Source organism: Cherax quadricarinatus, chromosome 57, assembly GCF_038502225.1.
Source record: "Cherax quadricarinatus isolate ZL_2023a chromosome 57, ASM3850222v1, whole genome shotgun sequence".
NCBI lineage: Eukaryota > Metazoa > Arthropoda > Malacostraca > Decapoda > Parastacidae > Cherax > Cherax quadricarinatus.
This window is the reverse complement of record NC_091348.1, coordinates 11,211,559-11,233,929: the sequence shown is the minus strand read 5'-3', so window position 1 is coordinate 11,233,929 and position 22,371 is coordinate 11,211,559. Positions and strand designations below refer to the sequence as shown.

General features: G+C 44.5%; 1 protein-coding gene across 3 annotated transcripts in view; it reads left to right on the top strand.

The window, feature by feature from the left end:
* LOC128693388 (uncharacterized) overlaps nucleotides 1–22,371 on the top strand; it is an 831,955-nt gene that overhangs the window by 732,515 nt on the left and 77,069 nt on the right. For all 3 annotated transcript variants that reach the window (XM_070097363.1, XM_070097364.1, XM_070097362.1), the window contains one exon: nucleotides 8,397–8,553. In XM_070097363.1, coding sequence (XP_069953464.1) covers nucleotides 8,397–8,553 — 157 coding nt within the window. The remainder of the gene's footprint in view (nucleotides 1–8,396; nucleotides 8,554–22,371) is intronic.

The window sequence follows — 22,371 nt, the reverse complement described above, 5'->3', positions numbered from 1 at the left end:
CCAGGTCTGGAGACGTGTGGTAGTGGATATTACCAGGTCTGGAGACGTGTGGTAGTGGATATTACCAGGTCTGGAGACGTGTGGTAGTGGATATTACCAGGTCTGGAGACGTGTGGTAGTGGATATTACCAGGTCTGGAGACATGTGGTAGTGGATATTACCAGGTCTGGAGACGTGTGGTAGTGGATATTACCAGGTCTGGAGACGTGTGGTAGTGGATATTACCAGGTCTGGAGACATGTGGTAGTGGATATTACCAGGTCTGGAGACATGTTGTAGTGGATATTACCAGGTCTGGAGACGTGTGGTAGTGGATATTACCAGGTCTGGAGACTTGTGGTAGCGGATATTACCAGGTCTGGAGACGTGTGGTAGTGGATATTACCAGGTCTGGAGACTTGTGGTAGTGGATATTACCAGGTCTGGAGACGTGTGGTAGTGGATATTACCATGTCTGGAGACGTGTTGTAGTGGATATTACCAGGTCTGGAGACGTGTGGTAGTGGATATTACCAGGTCTGGAGACGTGTGGTAGTGGATATTACCAGGTCTGGAGACGTGTGGTAGTGGATATTACCAGGTCTGGAGACGTGTGGTAGTGGATATTACCAGGTCTGGAGACGTGTGGTAGTGGATATTACCAGGTCTGGAGACGTGTGGTAGTGGATATTACCAGGTCTGGAGACGTGTGGTAGTGGATATTACCAGGTCTGGAGACGTGTGGTAGTGGATATTACCAGGTCTGGAGACGTGTGGTAGTGGATATTACCAGGTCTGGAGACGTGTGGTAGTGGATATTACCAGGTCTGGAGACGTGTGGTAGTGGATATTACCAGGTCTGGAGACGTGTGGTAGTGGATATTACCAGGTCTGGAGACGTGTGGTAGTGGATATTACCAGGTCTGGAGACGTGTGGTAGTGGATATTACCAGGTCTGGAGACGTGTGGTAGTGGATATTACCAGGTCTGGAGACGTGTGGTAGTGGATATTACCAGGTCTGGAGACGTGTGGTAGTGGATATTACCAGGTCTGGAGACGTGTGGTAGTGGATATTACCAGGTCTGGAGACGTGTGGTAGTGGATATTACCAGGTCTGGAGACGTGTGGTAGTGGATATTACCAGGTCTGGAGACGTGTGGTAGTGGATATTACCAGGTCTGGAGACGTGTGGTAGTGGATATTACCAGGTCTGGAGACGTGTGGTAGTGGATATTACCAGGTCTGGAGACGTGTGGTAGTGGATATTACCAGGTCTGGAGACGTGTGGTAGTGGATATTACCAGGTCTGGAGGCGTGTGGTAGTGGATATTACCAGGTCTGGAGACGTGTGGTAGTGGATATTACCAGGTCTGGAGACGTGTGGTAGTGGATATTACCAGGTCTGGAGACGTGTGGTAGTGGATATTACCAGGTCTGGAGACGTGTGGTAGTGGATATTACAGGTCTCATGTTTAAATTTTTCACTTAGCTTTTTGTCCTATTTGATGATACTATTTTTTCTACCTCGTTTTTTTTTCATTTCTCATCTTCGTAGCTTTGCTTCTTCTTGGGTTAACTTATAATGATTGTTTATTCATTTTCTCTCAAGTTTATCCTGATCATCTTGCAGTTTTCTCATCCTCTTCACTTTATATTATCCATAAAATCTTCACATCAACCACAGTCATGAACATATAATAGTTATTTTCGTTATTCTGAACATTAATATACGGTAGTAACAATAGAAGTACCAGCACCGATCCTTGTGTCACTCCTGTACTTATTCTTCCATTTTCATGCTTTACACTTTTCATTCTTTTCCAATTTATCGAGTAGCCTTCTCCTTTAGTGTGTGTCTGTGTGTGTGTGTGTGTGTGTGTGTGTGTGTGTGTGTGTGTGTCTGTGTGTGTGTGTGTGTGTGTGTGTGTGTGTGTGTGTGTGTGTGTGTGTGTATTTCGTCTGCTTGTGGGGTTGAAGATATAGATTCTTTCTGTATAATCTTGCTTTGTGTTCATGTCTAGAATAATTTTATTCTGTTTAATTAACGGATTCTGTACATCTCCTTTTAAAACGGTACAGTTGTGTGACAGCTCTACTATCTCCAGTGACATGTATATGTACGTAAGTGGCTTACTTAGAGCTTCAGCTCCTTCTTTCAGTACCCAGTGTGAGATCATGTCTGGTAACACTGCTTGTGTTGCATGTAGTTTTTTTCATGTCTCAGTATTACTACACCTGATTCTTTCAGGTTCTCCGCCCCGACATACGCCGTTCTATCTCATTTCACGTCTGTTATGGTTCCTAGTTTCTTCTGCTGTAAGGAAAATGCGGTAACATTGTTTCTTGAGTAGCTTTGGGTAGATGTCGTTTTGATAAGGACCTGCCTCGTATGGGCCAGTAGGCCTTCTGCAGTGTTCCTACATTTTTATGTTCTTATGTTCTAACTCGTAATGTTTATGAAAAGTTCTTACTTTCCTCGGTCTCATCACCTTCTAACACTTAGTTGTTAATTCTTGTTCTTCATGTTGATATATGCGTTGTTTAACATTCTTTAACTTGTGTACTTCTGTTATGCTCTCTTATTCTTGTGGCTTGAATCTTTAGTCTATATTTAACAACATGGGTTAACTTTGTTATTTTTCCTTTTTTCTTTCTGGATTATAATGGTTCTGCCAGCCGCTTCCAGCACCGTTGATAAACATAGTTCATCCTGGTTTCTGGTGACATACAATTTATATCAGTATTTCTTTTTATTCTGAAAAGAATATTGTCATGTTATCTAAGTTTTCTGTAGCTCTTTTCTCTCACCTTCCTCTGTAGTCTTACCTGTACTTTATACTCGAATGTCAACATGCCCTGATCACTAGCTCTTATGGGAACTACGAAAGTTTTTCTCTTGGATTTCTGACTCATTCTTGGTAAATATCGAAGCTAGCATGGCCAGATGATTAACCTTCCTCAGTCATATGCGTCTTTTAACGTGTTAATCTCAAAGTTTCTTGTTGTCAACTCTACATATCGTCCCTTTATGTTTTCTCAGTGTATTACACTGTTGTCAAAGTGACTTGAGACTAAGAGTTTAGATCTAGCGCTGCCTTATTACAGTCGAAAGGATGACCTCATTTTTGTAGTTTTCTTGTTCTGTGTTTCCTGTTGTTGACCCGGTTATTATGTATTATTATCACAACTACTTCAGATATGCCAGTCACTGGTGTTGGCTGGAGTGTTATATGTTACGCCACAAGTTCTTTTCGCCCTCCTGTTGCTGTTGTCCCTTTCATGTAGTATGTTAAACCAGGGCAGTTTAAAACTTCCTACACCTCACATCTGCACTATTTCCTGACCAGAAGAGCTGCTCGTGCATCTCCTCCTTGCTTTATCTTTTTTTTTCTAAATACATGGAAATCCTATGGAGAGATTGCCTTTGTCATTTGGGCCAAATCCTTTACTTTTCCGTTGTCTTCATTAGCCTTATTTCTGATAACATTGATGTTTATGTACAAGACATTGATATTCATTGCCCTTTCTTTATTAACAGGAATCTTCCAGGAGAGAAAAAAAGACAGGTTGCAGAGGAAGTAACGTATGTCTTATTTTCAGTATTTTCGGCAGTACGCCAGTGGGAGCCCATGAATCTGCCTGTTCTCTGATGTGGTCTTGTGAGTGAGTGTGATAGCACCAGTGAGAGACTGTTATTGTGGTAGAGAGAGTTGTTCTTTCTCTTCGGTTTGTTTGATCTAAAGCGTATTCAGAATGCAGCAGTAAAGCTTGAGTGGCAGCCAAAGGATAGTTGGCAGAGAAAGTGGATGGGCAGAAAGTAAGAAAGTGGAGGTTGTTGTGGTGGAAAATGTAAGATATTAGGAAGTAATAGAGAGCAAAAGAATTGGCGGATACACTTGATGCTGGAGGGGTAAAAGTGGATAGATAGAATGAGGAGTGAGGGAAGGGTAACAAGTTAGGAGTGGAGAAATAGTGGTTACCAAATGTAGGGAGGAAGGGAAGAATGGAGGGATGGAAAGAATGAAAGGAAAGAAATCACACCGTAGGAGTATTAAGTGGGAAGGAAATGAGGGTTATTATTGCTGGCAATGAGTGGAAAAGTATTTGTCATGAATGGAAAGGTAAAGAGAGGTCAAGGGAAGACAGAATGAAGGAAAGTGATGTGTAGAAGGATGAACTTCCTACTAGTGTTCGTGTCCTACACTTCCTTCACTAGTGCTTCTTGTTATATCCCTGAGTTACTCCATGTTTCTCCTCTCTCCCATCTTCCTCTCGTGTTTCTTCCTGGTTCTTATCTACTTTGTCATTGTTCCTTCCTCATGTTATGTCGTTTTGAGGGTAAACTGACGTGTGTGTGTGTGTGTGTGTGTGTGTGTGTGTGTGTGTGTGTATACTCACCTATTTGTACTCACCTATTTGTGGTTGCAGGGGTCGAGTCCTAGCTCCTGGCCCCGCCTCTTCACCGGTTGCTACTAGGCCCTCTCTCTCCCCGCTCCATGAGCTTTATCAAACCTCGTCTTAAAACTGTGTATGGTTCCTGCCTCCACTACGTCATTTTCTAGGCTATTCCACTGCCTTACAACTCTATGACTGAAGAAATACTTCCTACTATCTCTCTGACTCATTTGTGTCTTCAACTTCCAATTGTGGCCTCTTGTTTCTGTGTCCCCTCCCTGGAACATCCTGTCCTTGTCCACCTTGTCTATTCCACGCAGTATTTTATATGTCGTTATCATGTCTCCCCTGACCCTCCTGTCCTCCAGTGTCGTCAGGCCGATTTCCCTTAATCTTTCTTCATAGGACATTCCCCTTAGCTCTGGAACTAACCTTGTTGCAAACCTTTGTACTTTCTCTAGTTTCTTGACGTGCTTTATCAAGTGCGGGTTCCAAACAGGTGCTGCATACTCCAGTATGGGCCTGACATACACGGTGTACAGTGTCTTGAATGATTCTTTACTAAGGTATCGGAATGCTGTTCTCAGGTTTGCCAGGCGCCCATATGCTGCAGCAGTTATCTGATTGATGTGTGCTTCCGGAGACATGCTCGGTGTTATACTCACCCCAAGATCTTTCTCCTTGAGTGAGGTTTGCAGTCTTTGGCCACCTAGCCTATACTCTGTCTGTGGTCTTCTGTGCCCTTCCCCTATCTTCATGACTTTGCATTTGGCAGGATTAAATTCGAGAAGCCATTTGCTGGACCAGGTGTCCAGTCTGTCCAGGTCTCTTTGAAGTCCTGCCTGGTCCTCATCAGATTTAATTCTCCTCATTAACTTCACATCATCTGCAAACAGGGACACTTCTGAGTCTAACCCTTCCGTCATGTCGTTCACATATACCAAAAATAGCACTGGTCCTAGGACCGACCCCTGTGGGACCCCGCTCGTCACAGGTGCCCACTGTGATACATCATTACGTACCATGACTCGTTGTTGCCTCCCTGTCAGGTATTCTCTGATCCATTGCAGTGCCCTTCCTGTTATATGCGCCTGATGCTCTAGCTTCTGCACTAATCTCTTGTGAGGAACTGTGTCAAAGGCCTTCTTGCAGTCCAAGAAGATGCAATCAACCCACCCCTCTCTCTCTTGTCTTACTTCTGTTATTTTATCATAAAACTCCAGAAGGTTTGTGACACAGGATTTGCCTTCCGTGAATCCGTGCTGGTTGGCATTTATACTCCTGTTCCGTTCCAGGTGCTCCACCACTCTCCTCCTGATAATCTTCTCCATAATTTTGCATACTATACACGTCAATGACACAGGTCTATAGTTTAGTGCCTCTTTTCTGTCTCCTTTTTTGAAAATGGGAACTACATTTGCCGTCTTCCATACCTCAGGTAGTTGCCCAGTTCCCAGGGATGTGTTGAAGATTGTGTGTGTGTGTGTGTGTGTGTGTGTGAAAGAGAGAGAGAGAGAGAGAGAGAGAGAGAGAGAGAGAGAGAGAGATTGTTTGTAACTTGAATTAACTGCTATATTCTCGCCTCTTTCTTCTATCTGCAGTCGGTGGAGAATATACAATATATTCCTCTTCTCATAGCTTCTCCATCCACCCGTGGGTCAGCACTGACCAGCTCCAGAAATTTAATTTGTCCAGTCTGCCTTTTTCTGTTTACTATGCACTTGTTGTGTTTATGATCTCCATTGAGTTCATCTCCCTGGACGCCATTTTTATTCTTGTTTATGTCATCCGTTAGTTTTCATTCTCTGTCATATTCTTATTATTTTAGCTGCTTTCTGTTTTTTGTTCTAACTCACTTATCTCGTCAATTTTGATCATATTTCTTTACACTTATCTATCCTGGTTTCTTTCCTGGTTCCTAAATTATTCCCTTCTCCCATGTATGTCGTGTACCCTTCTCCAATCTCTCAAACATTCCTTCTTCCCTGAGTGTTGCATATTCTTCTTTCTTCCCTATTCAATATTTTTCATTTTCACTTGGATTTTCAGGTAGCCAGTGGCACTCTGAGCAGGTGGAGTGCAAGCATACATTGTGACAACATTTCAGTCTGTGTAGTGGCAGCACTAAGAGGCTTCAGTTCCCTCATCATTTCCTTCAGCCTCTGAAAGTCCTGCCGTGATGAATATTACCAGTTATTCCACTTTTTCTTAAGTGTTAATCTCTATTTATACCTGATATAGACAGGTCAGTCAATGAATTAAATAGGAAATTTTCAAATAACTCGTAGAAAACTGAAAGTTCCTCGGAAGTGAATCAGTAAATGTTGTATCTTAAAAGAGATCATGTATCTGGAGATGGCATTTAATTATGGTTTCAGAGAGGAAAAATTCAGTGTTGAGCTTCATCAAGATTGACGACTTCTTGAAAGAAGTGACGACTTCTTGAAAGAAGTGACGACTTCTTGAAAGAAGTGACGACTTCTTGAGAGAAGTGACGACTTCTTGAAAGAAGTGACGACTTCTTGAAAGAAGTGACGACTTCTTGAAAGAAGTGACGACTTCTTGAAAGAAGTGACGACTTCTTGAGAGAAGTGACGACTATCAATTCTTCACTTGAATTTTCTTTTAAGTTTAAACCATACTGTGATACTTTCATAGATCTGTATGAGTTGTTGAGCATCGGTGTAATTTTGCCAGTTATTTCTACAGCATGTGAAGGTAGTTGTTACTACCTACGACTGACAACAACTTACTTGAGAAACAGGAACAGTGATAACAGAACAAGTGTTGATAAATTAGAAATATGTGCACATGTGTCTAATTTATCAACCTATCGGTTCTTGGAACCATTTGTCTACTGAACAAGTGTTGTTGCAGCTGTATCTATAACTCAAAAAGAGCCAAGAGTCTAAACGTTGAATGAATTATCTTTAATTAAAACCACAACAACAGAAGAATCACACTGTTATAACTTTTCAATTACCCTGAGTCCCTCATTTGAAAGTAAAAATTATATATTGTTTTAACAATGTTTCAGTCCATCAATAAGACCCACAAGAACATCATTATTTTGATAGCTATAGATTTTGATGTAATTTAATGCAATTATTGTTCTTAGTCTTTGAAATGGACGGTTGTTTTTTGTTACTCTTATGTAAAGTGTGAATAAAAATTATTACTATAATCAAAAAAGAAACGTGTGAATTAAAGGATATTTTGAAAAGACGGATTTTTTTGTTGATCATTGGGATACAGACAACAAAGACACTGCTCTGCAGTGCAAAGTTCTCTAACTCCTGTACCTCCATCCAACCAGATAGCCGCAAACACAGAAATTCTCGATCTGCTCCTGCCTCTGTCAACAGCGAAACGCTGACACAATAAAAACTTGCTCTTCGCCTGTTCTTTCTTTTAATTCTGTCGGCGGTTCGCCACTGTGTCCAGCAGTGAGAGGTTCGTTAGACTACGTAAACCCCTCATTGTAGCAGCGTTATTTCTGTTGTCTGGCATCGGGGACGCTTGCACACGAAACTTTCAATGTAGCACAGTGTTGTGTCTGCTGTCTGACATCAGAGCTGCTTGCACACAGCAGTTTTCTCCTCTCATCTGCACTCTTCACGTCCGTGTTGGGCTGGTGTTACTGCTTTGTTGCTCACTGTTTTATGGAGGCACCAGCCTCAACCTCTCCTTGCACAGGCGGACTATCGAGGGTCTGATAGCTTCCTCCAGGGTCTAAAACCTCTTTCCTTGATCTCGTCGTTGTTTTTTTCCGGAGTCTAAGAGTTTCTGAAGATCCAATAGCCTCTCCCCAGGGTCTGTTAACATCCACCCAGGATCCAATAGCCTCTTCCCAAGGTCTGCTAGCCTCCACCCAGGATCCAATAGCCTCTCTCCAGGGTCTGCTAGCCTCCATCCAGGATCCAATAGTCTCTCCCCAGAATCTGCTAGCCTCCACCCAGGATCCAATAGCCTATCCCCAGGGTCTGAGAGCCTCATCCCCCGTGTTCCATGTCTCTCCCAGGGTCGTGTGGTGACCGAGGGAGGTCGTCGCTGGAGGCGCAACGATTGGGAACTACAGGTGTCGCAGATACGACGCGCTGACGCTGGCCTCTACACCTGCCTGGCCTCCAACACTGAGGGAGACGGACACTCCAACGCTCTGCTCCTGCACGTCGCACGTCAGTACACTCTCCTTGCTCTCCTTGCTCTCCTCCTGCACGTCAGTACACTTAATCTACTGCACGTCTCACTTCAGTACACTTCAACTCCACGTTACACGTCAGTACACTTCTTTTACTGCACGTTACACGTCAGTACATTTCTTTTACTGCACGTTACACGTCAGAACACTTATACTGCACGTTGCACGTCAGTACAATTGTTGTCGAGCACGTCGCACGTCACTACACTACTAGCTCTTCTATACCAGAAACTTTTAGCAAGCATCCCAGCTTGCTCACAATAGCTAAACGCTAAATTGTAAATATGTACCCAGATGTAAATATGTACCCAGATATATTCCTGTTATCCCATCTAGATTAATTCCTAGGCGATGTATTTTTATATTCTGCGATTTTACTGTCTTTTTTTCCCTACCTCAGTTATTTTATTTAAATTTGTTTTTTATTACCCGTTCTTTGATTTTTTATTTGTTATTCTGCCTGCGCTCTGAGGTTTTTTCTTGTTGTTTTATTCTCCTTTTATGTGATTGTTAAGTCTCGTTCTTATCGTCTTCTGTGTTCTTGTTAATCCTTTGTTTCATCATATTATTTTGCTATATATTTGCAATAAGATCGCAAGAAAAAGGTGATGCCTTAATATGCAAAATAACTACAGTCAAAAATATTGAAATTGCAAGCTAGTTCGTGATTACTCACATTATGAAGGAACTGTGACTGTAGTGGTAGGTTGGTAGATAACAACCTCCCAGGCAGGTACTACCGTCCTACCACTGTGACTGTAGTGGTAGGTTGGTAGATAACAACCTCCCAGGCAGGTACTACCGTCCTGCCACTGTGACTGTAGTGGTAGGTTGGTAGATAACAACCTCCCAGGCAGGTACTACCGTCCTAACACTGTGACTGTAGTGGTAGGTTGGTAGATAACAACCTCCCAGGCAGGTACTACCGTCCTACCACTGTGACTGTGACTGTAGTGGTAGGTTGGTAGATAACAACCTCCCAGGCAGGTACTACCGTCCTGCCACTGTGACTGTAGTGGTAGGTTGGTAGATAACCTCCCAGGCAGGTACTACCGTCCTAACACTGTGACTGTAGTGGTAGGTTGGTAGATAACAACCTCCCAGGCAGGTACTACCGTCCTAACACTGTGACTGTAGTGGTAGGTTGGTAGATAACAACCTCCCAGGCAGGTACTACCGTCCTACCACTGTGACTGTAGTGGTAGGTTGGTAGATAACAACCTCCCAGGCAGGTACTACCGTCCTACCACTGTGACTGTAGTGGTAGGTTGGTAGATAACAACCTCCCAGGCAGGTACTACCGTCCTACCACTGTGACTGTAGTGGTAGGTTGGTAGATAACAACCTCCCAGGCAGGTACTACCGTCCTGCCACTGTGACTGTAGTGGTAGGTTGGTAGATAACAACCTCCCAGGCAGGTACTACCGTCCTGCCACTGTGACTGTAGTGGTAGGTTGGTAGATAACAACCTCCCAGGCAGGTACTACCGTCCTACCACTGTGACTGTAGTGGTAGGTTGGTAGATAACAACCTCCCAGGCAGGTACTACCGTCCTGCCACTGTGACTGTAGTGGTAGGTTGGTAGATAACAACCTCCCAGGCAGGTACTACCGTCCTGTCACTGTGACTGTACAACCTCCCAGGCAGGTACTACCGACTGTAGTGGTAGGTTGGTAGATAACAACCTCCCAGGCAGGTACCACTGTGACTGTAGTGGTAGGTTGGAAGATAACAACCTCCCAGGCAGGTACTACCGTCCTACCACTGTGACTGTAGTGGTAGGTTGGTAGATAACAACCTCCCAGGCAGGTACTACCGTCCTGCCACTGTGACTGTAGTGGTAGGTTGGTAGATAACAACCTCCCAGGCAGGTACTACCGTCCTGCCACTGTGACTGTAGTGGTAGGTTGGTAGATAACAACCTCCCAGGCAGGTACTACCGTCCTACCACTGTGACTGTAGTGGTAGGTTGGTAGATAACAACCTCCCAGGCAGGTACTACCGTCCTGCCACTGTGACTGTAGTGGTAGGTTGGTAGATAACAACCTCCCAGGCAGGTACTACCGTCCTGCCACTGTGACTGTAGTGGTAGGTTGGTAGATAACAACCTCCCAGGCAGGTACTACCGTCCTGCCACTGTGACTGTAGTGGTAGGTTGGTAGATAACAACCTCCCAGGCAGGTACTACCGTCCTGCCACTGTGACTGTAGTGGTAGGTTGGTAGATAACAACCTCCCAGGCAGGTACTACCGTCCTGCCACTGTGACTGTAGTGGTAGGTAGATTGGTAGATAACAACCTCCCAGGCAGGTACTACCGTCCTGCCACTGTGACTGTAGTGGTAGGTTGGTAGATAACAACCTCCCAGGCAGGTACTACCGTCCTGCCACTGTGACTGTAGTGGTAGGTTGGTAGATAACAACCTCCCAGGCAGGTACTACCGTCCTGCCACTGTGACTGTAGTGGTAGGTTGGTAGATAACAACCTCCCAGGCAGGTACTACCGTCCTACCACTGTGACTGTAGTGGTAGGTTGGAAGATAACAACCTCCCAGGCAGGTACTACCGTCCTGTCACTGTGACTGTAGTGGTAGGTTGGTAGATAACAACCTCCCAGGCAGGTACTACCGTCCTACCACTGTGACTGTAGTGGTAGGTTGGAAGATAACAACCTCCCAGGCAGGTACTACCGTCCTACCACTGTGACTGTAGTGGTAGGTTGGTAGATAACAACCTCCCAGGCAGGTACTACCGTCCTGTCACTGTGACTGTAGTGGTAGGTTGGTAGATAACAACCTCCCAGGCAGGTACTACCGTCCTGTCACTGTGACTGTAGTGGTAGGTTGGTAGATAACAACCTCCCAGGCAGGTACTACCGTCCTGCCACTGTGACTGTAGTGGTAGGTTGGTAGATAACAACCTCCCAGGCAGGTACTACCGTCCTGTCACTGTGACTGTAGTGGTAGGTTGGTAGATAACAACCTCCCAGGCAGGTACTACCGTCCTGCCACTGTGACTGTAGTGGTAGGTTGGTAGATAACAACCTCCCAGGCAGGTACTACCGTCCTGCCACTGTGACTGTAGTGGTAGGTTGGTAGATAACAACCTCCCAGGCAGGTACTACCGTCCTGCCACTGTGACTGTAGTGGTAGGTTGGAAGATAACAACCTCCCAGGCAGGTACTACCGTCCTGCCACTGTGACTGTAGTGGTAGGTTGGTAGATAACAACCTCCCAGGCAGGTACTACTGTCCTGCCACTGTGACTGTAGTAGTAGGTTGGTAGATAACAACCTCCCAGGCAGGTACTACCGTCCTACCACTGTGACCGTAGTGGTAGGTTGGAAGATAACAACATCCCAGGCAGGTACTACCGTCCTGCCACTGTGACTGTAGTGGTAGGTTGGTAGATAACAACCTCCCAGGCAGGTACTACTGTCCTGCCACTGTGACTGTAGTGGTAGGTTGGTAGATAACAACCTCCCAGGCAGGTACTACTGTCCTGCCACTGTGACTGTAGTGGTAGGCTGGTAGATAACTACCTCCCAGGCAGGTACTACCGTCCTGCTACTGTGACTGTAATAGTAGGTTGGTAGATAACAACCTCCCAGGCAGGTACCACCGTCCTGCCACTGTGACTGTAGTGGTAGGTAGATTGGTAGATAACAACCTCCCGGGCAAGTACCACCGTCCTGCCACTGTGACTGTAGTGGTAGGTTGGTAGATAACAACCTCCCAGGCAGGTACTACCGTCCTGCCACTGTGACTGTAGTGGTAGGTTGGTAAATAACAACCTCCCAGGCAGGTACTACCGTCCTGCCACTGTGACTGTAGTGGTAGGTTGGTAAATAACAACCTCCCAGGCAGGTACTACCGTCCTACCACTGTGACTGTAGTGGTAGGTTGGAAGATAACAACCTCCCAGGCAGGTACTACCGTCCTGTCACTGTGACTGTAGTGGTAGGTTGGTAAATAACAACCTCCCAGGCAGGTACTACCGTCCTACCACTGTGACTGTAGTGGTAGGTTGGAAGATAACAACCTCTCAGGCAGGTACTACCGTCCTACCACTGTGACTGTAGTGGTAGGTTGGAAGATAACAACCTCCCAGGCAGGTACTACCGTCCTGTCACTGTGACTGTAGTGGTAGGTTGGTAAATAACAACCTCCCAGGCAGGTACTACCGTCCTGTCACTGTGACTGTAGTGGTAGGTTGGTAAATAACAACCTCCCAGGCAGGTACTACCGTCCTGCCACTGTGACTGTAGTGGTAGGTTGGTAAATAACAACCTCCCAGGCAGGTACTACCGTCCTGTCACTGTGACTGTAGTGGTAGGTTGGTAGATAACAACCTCCCAGGCAGGTACTACCGTCCTGCCACTGTGACTGTAGTGGTAGGTTGGTAGATAACAACCTCCCAGGCAGGTACTACCGTCCTACCACTGTGACTGTAGTGGTAGGTTGGAAGATAACAACCTCTCAGGCAGGTACTACCGTCCTACCACTGTGACTGTAGTGGTAGGTTGGTAGATAACAACCTCCCAGGCAGGTACTACCGTCCTGTCACTGTGACTGTAGTGGTAGGTTGGAAGATAACAACCTCCCAGGCAGGTACTACCGTCCTACCACTGTGACTGTAGTGGTAGGTTGGAAGATAACTGTGTCCTGTCACTGTGACTGTAGTGGTAGGTTGGAAGATAACAACCTCCCAGGCAGGTACTACCGTCCTACCACTGTGACTGTAGTGGTAGGTTGGTAAATAACAACCTCCCAGGCAGGTACTACCGTCCTGCCACTGTGACTGTAGTGGTAGGTTGGTAGATAACAACCTCCCAGGCAGGTACTACCGTCCTACCACTGTGACTGTAGTGGTAGGTTGGTAGATAACAACCTCCCAGGCAGGTACTACCGTCCTGTCAAATGCGGATGAAACGGAAACCTATAGTTGTTTTACACAGTGCTAGTGTCTTTTCTTTGTGTCTCAAAGATGCAAGATAACAGGCACATCTTGCTACTTCTACTCACACTAAGTCACACTATACATGCATGGATACGTATATCTAAGCTTTTTTCTATTTTCTTTATAGTTCTTATTCTTATTTATTTCCTTTCATCACCATGGGAAAATGGAGAAGAATTCTTCCTCTGTAAGGCATGCGTGTCGTAAGAGGCGACTAAAATGACGAGAGTAAGGGGCTAGTAACTCCTTATCCTGTATAAATTACTAAATTTACAAAGAAGAAAAACTTGCAGTGCAGCTGATAAAAAAAAGAGTTGGTTGCAAATGTAATGAATGAAAAGAAGTCGAATGTCGTAGCTCTAAGTGAAACAAAGCTGAAGGAGATATGTGAGTTTAATTCGGGAGAAATAAATGGGATTACATCAGGTGTATCTGAGAGAATTAGAGCTAAGGAAGATGAAGTAATAATGTTGAAGGATCAGTTATGACAAGAAAAGAGGTAATATTAACATATAAATTCAAGGCTTATGTGAATTAAAATAAGGGTCAGATGCGAAAAAGAAGAGAGAGAATAAAGAATAATTGCAGTTGGGGACATAAATGCTAAAGTTTAAGAAACGGTTGTAGAGGATGTGGTAAGTCTGGGGTGCCGAGGAGAAATGATAAACGGAATTTTGAGTGAATTTTGTATAGAATAAGGTTTGGTAATAGGTAATATACATATATTTCAAGAGAAAGAGGATAAATAAGTATACGACATGGCGTAATAACAGTAGTTTGTTGGACTATACATTGGTTTATAAAAGGCTGATGGGTAGACTTCTGGATGCGCATTTTTTGTAGAGGAGCAACGAATATATCATGTTATTATTTAGTTGTAGCTACAGCGAGAATAAAACGGTAGATGGAGTACAAGGAGTATGGCATCAGCGAGTAACAGAGATGAAAGTTTATAAACTAAATAAGCAACTATTGGTAGAAAGATGAGCTAGTGAGAGTATAGGTAATGAGGAGGTTGATGAGGTATGGGGAAGATTTAAGAATGTAGTGTTAGAATGTGCAGCAGAAGTTTGTGGATATAGGAGGGTGGGTATGGGACGGAAGAGGAGCGATTAGTGGAATGGTGAGATAAATGGGGTGGTAAGGAAGTAAAAGTTAGTATATGAGAGGTTTTTGCAAATCGGAAGTGATATAAGGAGGGAGGAGTATATGGAGAGTAAAGAAGTGGTTCAGAGAGTGATGAAGGAGTGTAAAAGGAGAGCAAATGATAGAGTGGGTGAGGTTCTGTCAATAAATTTTGCTGATAATAGGAAAAGGTTTTGGAGTGATATAAATAGTTTAAGTTAGCCTAAGGGGTATTGGGAAGATTGTGGGAATATTTTGAGCTGTTAAATGTTGATGAAGAAAGGGAGGCAGTGATTTCATGCATTGGCTAGGGAGTTGTAACATCCTTTAGGAGTGAGGAAGAGCTAGCTGTGAGAATGGGAGAGATGCCTAAGGCTGTGGGTAAAATAAAGGGGTAAAGCAGTTGGGATTGATGGGATCAAGACAAAAATGTTACAAACAAGTGGAGATATATTTTTGAAGTGGATGGTACTTTTTTTCAATAAATGTATGAAGATACCTAAGGAGTGTTAGAGAGGGTGCATAGTTCCTCTGTATAAAGGAAAAGGGGACAAAACAGATGCAAAAAAAAAATATAGGAGAATAAGCCTTTGAGTATGACAGAATTAAGGGTAAGACGGAAAGCAGGATCGCAGATGAACAAGAAGGCTTTAGAATGTGTAGGGGATGTGCAGACCAAGTGTTTACATTGAAGCATGTAAGTGAACAATATTTAGATCAAGATAATGACGTTTTCGTTGCATTTAAGAATTTAGAAAAGGCATATGACAGGTGGATAGGGAAGCAATGTGGCAGATGTTGCAAGTGGATGGAATAGGTGGTAGGTTACTGAAAGCAGTTAAAAGTTTTACGAGGATAGCGAGGCTCAGATTAGGGTATATAGGAAAGAGGAAGAGTTTTTTTCCCAGTAAAAGCAGGACTTAGATGGGGATGCTTGATATCACCGTGTTGTTCCATATATTTATATATGAGGTTGTAAGAGAAGTTAGTGCTCGGGTGTCGGGAAGAAGTGTGCAATTGAAAGATAAGGAATCTAACACAAAGCGGGAGTTGTCACAGTTGCTCTATGCTAATGACATTGTGCTTTTGGGAGATTCTGAAGAGAAGCTACAGAAGTTAGTGGACGAATTTGTGAACATAGGAAAAAACAAGCTGACGAGGATAACAAAAAAAATTAGGTAATGAAAGATTGGATACCATATTGAAGGGAGTATGGAGGAAATGAATGTGTTCAGATATTTAGGAGTGGACTTGTCAGCAGATGGGTCTATTAAAAAGTAAAGACAAAGAACGTTATCCATGGAAGCAAAGAAGGGAAAAAATGAGAGTATAATGATACCAACGCTCTTATAGGCTGTGTAGCATGGGTGGTGAATGTTGCAACAAGGAAAAGGCTGAAGGAAGTGGAGATGTGTCTGAGGGCAGTGTGTGATGGGAATATTATGTAGAGAATCCATATCTTGGAGATTAGGAGGTGTGGGGGTTGTTACGGTTGTTGTTCGGACATTTGGACAACATGGAACAAAACAAAATAACTTGGAGGGCGAATAAATCAGTAATGGAAGGAAGGCGGGGAGGGTTCGTCCTAGGAAAGGTTGGAGGGAAGGGGTACAGGAGGTTTTGTGTGCGAGAGGCTTAGATTTCCAGAATGCGTGCATGAGCACGCTTTTGTATATGCAAAATTTGTATATGCAATAATTTCGCAAAAATCACTCTTAACCTAACGAAAAAAAAATATTTCATTGTGTTTGTTCATTATTAAATTTTTGTAAACTTATGTAAAATATATTTAGTTGGAAGAGGCTAAATTAAATTGCGCTTATGTCATGGGGTTTGTGAGGAGATATTGGGGTAAGAAATACACACATTGGATGTTTGGAGGCGTATAATTAAGAGAGTCTCGAGGAGAAGCCCAGAATCCTTGCCGTCAAGTATACACCAGCGATGAACTGAGAAGGAACACTGTGGCCTACGGCTCTTACGAGCGGGACTCGTGACGTCACGCAAGAAGGGAGCGTATGTATAATGTACCTGGGTTTATCTAAATATACTACGCAAGTACACAGTAACGCTACCTACAGTTATAATAAGGTTAGGTAAGTTTTCTAAGGTTCTTTTGGTACAAAACTAAAACTTTTTACATTAACAGAAATGAAACAAAAATATTTCTTTAAACGTATAAGAGAAAATTTTAGAAAGGACTTAATTTTAAATGAGTTCTTGCTAATTGACTAGTTTTACATATTCGGCACGACATTATGTATATATATATATATATATATATATATATATATATATATATATATATATATATATATATATATATATATATAAAAAGCTCTTCCATACCTCTGCTCATTTAAAGCCTTGCTGAACATTATCCCTGGATTGTTTCCCTTACGGCTGGAAAGAACCAGCCTGCTGGTTCCTTTGGCAGAGTAAAGTGCCCACATAGATTGTTACCAAGGTGGATTTTTAGGCTTGATTACAGGGCAGAATTCACTGCACCAAGACTGCCTTCAGTACTCCATACCAAGAGGGAGGTTGTAGTACTGATGGTGGTAATACTGGTGGTGACGATGCTGGTGTTGGTGATACTGGTGGTGGTGATACTGGTGGTGATGATGCTGGTGTTGGTGATACTGGTGGTGGTGATACTGGTGGTGATGATGCTGGTGTTGGTGATACTGGTGGTGGTGATACTGGTGGCGATGCTGGTGGTGGTGATACTGGTGGTGATGATGCTGGTGGTGGTCATACTGATGCTGGTGATACTGGTGGTGGTGATGCTGGTGGTGGTGATACTGGTGGTGATGTTGGTGGTGGTGATACTGGTGGTGGTCATACTGATGCTGGTGATACTGGTGGTGGTGATGCTGGTGGTGGTGATGCTGGTGGTGGTGATACTGGTGGTGATGATGCTGATGTTGGTGATACTGGTGGTGTCGATACTGAGGGTGATGATACTTGTGGTTGTGATACTGATGGTGGTGATACTGGTGGTGGTGATACTGGTGGTGATGCTGATGGTGGTGATGCTGATGGTGGTGATACTGGTGGTGATGCTGATGGTGGTGATACTGGTGGTGATGCTGATGGTGGTGATACTGGTGGTGGTGATACTGGTGGTGATGATACTGGTGGTGATGATACTGGTGGTGGTGATACTGGTGGTGGTGATACTGGTGGTGATGATACTGGTGTTGGTGATACTGGTGGTGGTGATACTGGTGGTGGTGATACTGAGGGTGATGATACTGGTGGTTGTGATACTGATGGTGACACTGGTGGTGGTGATACTAATGGTGGTGATACTGGCAGTTGTGATACTGGTGGTGGTGATACTGTTGGTAGTGATACTGGTTGTGGTGATACTGATGGTGGTGATGCTGGTGTTGGTGATACTGGTGGTGATGATGCTGGTGGTGATGATACTGGTGGTGATGATACTGGTGTTGGTGATACTGGTGGTGGTGATACTGGTGGTGGTGGTGATACTGGTGGTGATGGTGATACTGGTGATGATACTGGTGGTGGTGATACTGGTGGTGATGATACTGGTGTTGGTGATACTGGTGGTGGTGATACTGGTGCTGGTGATACTGGTGCTGGTTATACTGGTGGTGATACTGGTGGTTGTGATGCTGGTGGTGGTGATACTGGTGGAGATGCTAGTGGTGGTGATACTGGTGGTGGTCATACTGATGCTGATGATACTGGTGTTGGTGATACTGGTGGTGATGATGCTGGTGGTGATGATACTGGTGGTGATGATACTGGTGTTGGTGATACTGGTGGTGGTGATACTGGTGCTGGTGATACTGGTGCTGGTTATACTGGTGGTGATACTGGTGGTTGTGATGCTGGTGGTGGTGATACTGGTGGAGATGCTAGTGGTGGTGATACTGGTGGTGGTCATACTGATGCTGATGATACTGGTGGTGGTGATGCTGGTGGTGGTGATGTTGGTGGTAGTGATACTTGTGGTGGTCATACTGATGCTGATGATACTGGTGGTGGTGATGCTGGTGGTGGTGATGCTGGTGGTGGTGATACTGGTGGTGGTCATACTGATGGTGGTGATACTGGTGGTGGTGATACTAGTCGTGGTAATACTGGCAGTTGTGATACTGGTGGTGATGATACTGTTGGTGGTGGTACTGGTGGTGGTGATACTGGTGGTGTATGATAGTCATGGTGGTGATACTGGTGGTGTATGATAGTCATGGTGGTGATACTGGTGGTGTATGATAGTCATGGTGGTGATACTGGTGGTGATGCTGATGGTGGTGATACTGGTGGTGATGCTGATGGTGGTGATACTGGTGGTGATGCTGATGGTGGTGATACTGGTGGTGATGCTGATGGTGGTGATACTGGTGGTGATGCTGATGGTGGTGATACTGGTGGTGGTGATACTGGTGGTGGTGATGCTGGTGTTGGTGATACTGGTGGTGGTGGTACTGGTGGTGGTGATACTGGTGGTGATGATACTGGTGGTGATGATACTGGTGGTTGTGATACTGATGGTGATACTGGTGGTGGTGATACTAGTGGTGGTGATACTGGCAGTTGTGATACTGGTGGTGGTGATACTGTTGGTAGTGATACTGGTTGTGGTGATACTGATGGTGGTGATGCTGGTGTTGGTGATACTGGTGGTGATGATGCTGGTGGTGATGATACAGGTGGTGATGATACTGGTGTTGGTGATACTGGTGGTGGTGATACTGGTGGTGGTGGTGATACTGGTGGTGATGGTTATACTGGTGATGATACTGGTGGTGGTGATACTGGTGGTGATGATACTGGGGGTGATGATACTGGTGGTGATGATACTGGTGTTGGTCATACTGGTGGTAATGATGCTGGTGGTGGCGATACTGGTGGTGGCGATACTGGTGGTGATACAGGTGGTGGTAATACTGGTGTTGGTGATACAACTGGTGGTGGTTGTGTGTGTCACTGTGTGGTCGTTGACAAACAAATGGTCAAATTCAAGAAATAACTATACGAATCCCCGTTAAAGAACAGTTTGAATTTATGTTGAGAAACATTATCAACTCCATGAAGGTTGAAGACCTGAATAGTTGTGTTCTCATAAACTGAACCCGCAATGTAAATTGTATGTCTGATATTAATACAAACTGCTAAGACTTCGAAAATGAAAGTGACAGCAAACCCACACTGAACTAGGCACCTCGACATGATTCCATCTTGACATGATTTGACATGTCAAAATACCTCTGGCATTATCAACTCCTTAAAGAGGAGATAAGATTTTAGTGAAATCCCAGACAGATACCTAAAAATAATGCAGATACACTGGAGCTCCTCTCCAGAAAAGTGACGGACCAATGACAAAAATAAATTAGACCAGTAGCACTAACATCACACACCACAAATGTCTTTGAGAGGATATTGAGTCAACTTTCTGATTTTTGGACAACATGGGCAACGTAACCCAGGTCAACATGGCTTTAGATTGGAAAGTTCCTGCCTTTGACACATTATAGTTCAGGACTACGGGGCTGAATACCTCTCCAGACTGAAGGACTGACTACCCCAAAATTTCTTCAAGGCCGATGGACTGACATCATCATCCTTACCTCTCTACTGATTTTTCTTCGACTGAAGAAAAGACGTTAAAAGCTACAGCCGAATATAACCAAGAGAAGACTACACAGTGCGAAACTATTTGTTTGTAGAACGCAAGGAACTAGTAAGACACATGTGCAACATCTGGGTATCTTTATTGTAGACGTATCGCCAACCAGTGGCGAAACGTCTACAATAAAGATACCCAGATGTTGCACATGTATCTTAATTTCATCTTGTCAGTATTATATACCATTCTTACACAAGGAACAAGTGAACGATCTTGGAATACAAATATCAGACGACCCAAACTTCAGAGATAACAACAACATAAATATCAAAGTCAGAGTGTATCAGAACTTAACAAAAAACATGAAAACGATAGTAGACGTAAAAGCGCTGGTGTTCTCTGGTTTAGAATACAGTTCAGTCCTCACATCTGCCTGCGAGGCAGGTGAAATATCCGAGCTAGAAAATACACAGGAAAACATTTCCTGCTCGCTTATACCTCAGTAAAACATTTAAACTATTGGCACCGCCTGAAAGCACTCGGAATGTACTCTTCTACAACGGACAGCACGGATATATTTTACAATATATACAAGGAAAATTCCCGAGGGTCTGGCACTTAATATGCACAAAATATATCAGGTTACTGGAGTGAGATACAGAGGGAGGTGTTGAATATACCAGTAAAACAGTGCCACAGCTGCTGTGACAGGACACTGTGTCAACACAGTGCCACAGCTGCTGTGACAGAACACTGTGTCAACACAGTACCACAGCTGCTGTGACAGAACACTGTGTCAACACAGTGCCACAGCTGCTGTGACAGAACACTGTGTCAACACAGTGCCACAGCTGCTGTGACAGAACACTGTGTCAACACAGTGCCACAGCTGCTGTGACAGACCACTGTGTCAACACAGTACCACAGCTGCTGTGACAGAACACTGTGTCAACACAGTGCCACAGTTGCTGTGACAGAACACTGTGTCAACACAGTGCCACAGTTGCTGTGACAGAACACTGTGTCAACACACTGCCACAGCTGCTGTGACAGAACACTGTGTCAACACAGTGCCACAGTTGCTGTGACAGAATACTGTGACAACACAGTGCCACAGCTGCTGTGACAGAACACTGTGTCAACACAGTGCCACAGTTGCTGTGACAGAACACTGTGACAACACAGTGCCACAGCTGCTGTGACAGAACACTGTGTCAACACAGTGCCACAGGTGCAGTGACAGAACACTGTGTCAACACAGTGCCACAGTTGCTGTGACAGAACACTGTGTCAACACAGTGCCACAGTTGCTGTGACAGAACACTGTGACAACACAGTGCCACAGCTGCTGTGACAGAACACTGTGTCAACACAGTGCCACAGTTGCTGTGACAGAACACTGTGTCAACACAGTGCCACAGTTGCTGTGACAGAACACTGTGTCAACACACTGCCACAGCTGCTGTGACAGAACACTGTGTCAACACACTGCCACAGTTGCTGTGACAGAACACTGTGTCAACACAGTGCCACAGTTGCTGTGACAGAAAACTGTGTCAACACAGTGCCACAGCTGCTGTGACAGAACACTGTGTCAACACAGTGCCACAGCTGCTGTGACAGAACACTGTGTCAACACAGTGCCACAGCTGCTGTGACAGAACACTGTGTCAACACAGTGCCACAGCTGCTGTGACAGAACACTGTGTCAACACAGTGCCACAGTTGCTGTGACAGAACACTGTGACAACACAGTGCCACAGTTGCTGTGACAGAACACTGTGTCAACACAGTGCCACAGCTGCTGTGACAGAACACTGTGTCAACAAACATGGTTTATGATAATTTAATATTTTACCAACTGACGGTGGTAATGGTTGTACTGCCGGTGGTAGTAGGACTGGTGGTGGTTATGGTGCTGATAGTAGTGGCGGCAGTAGTAGTGGTGGTGGTGGTGGCGATGGTAACAGTGGAAGTGATGGTAGTGGTGGTTGTGGTAGTTTTGGGGGTGGTGGAAGTGGCGGTAGTAGTGGTAGTGTTAAAGATGGTAATAGTTATATTGGTGGTAAGAGTGAGTGTGGTGGTACTAGTAGTGGTGGTTGTGGT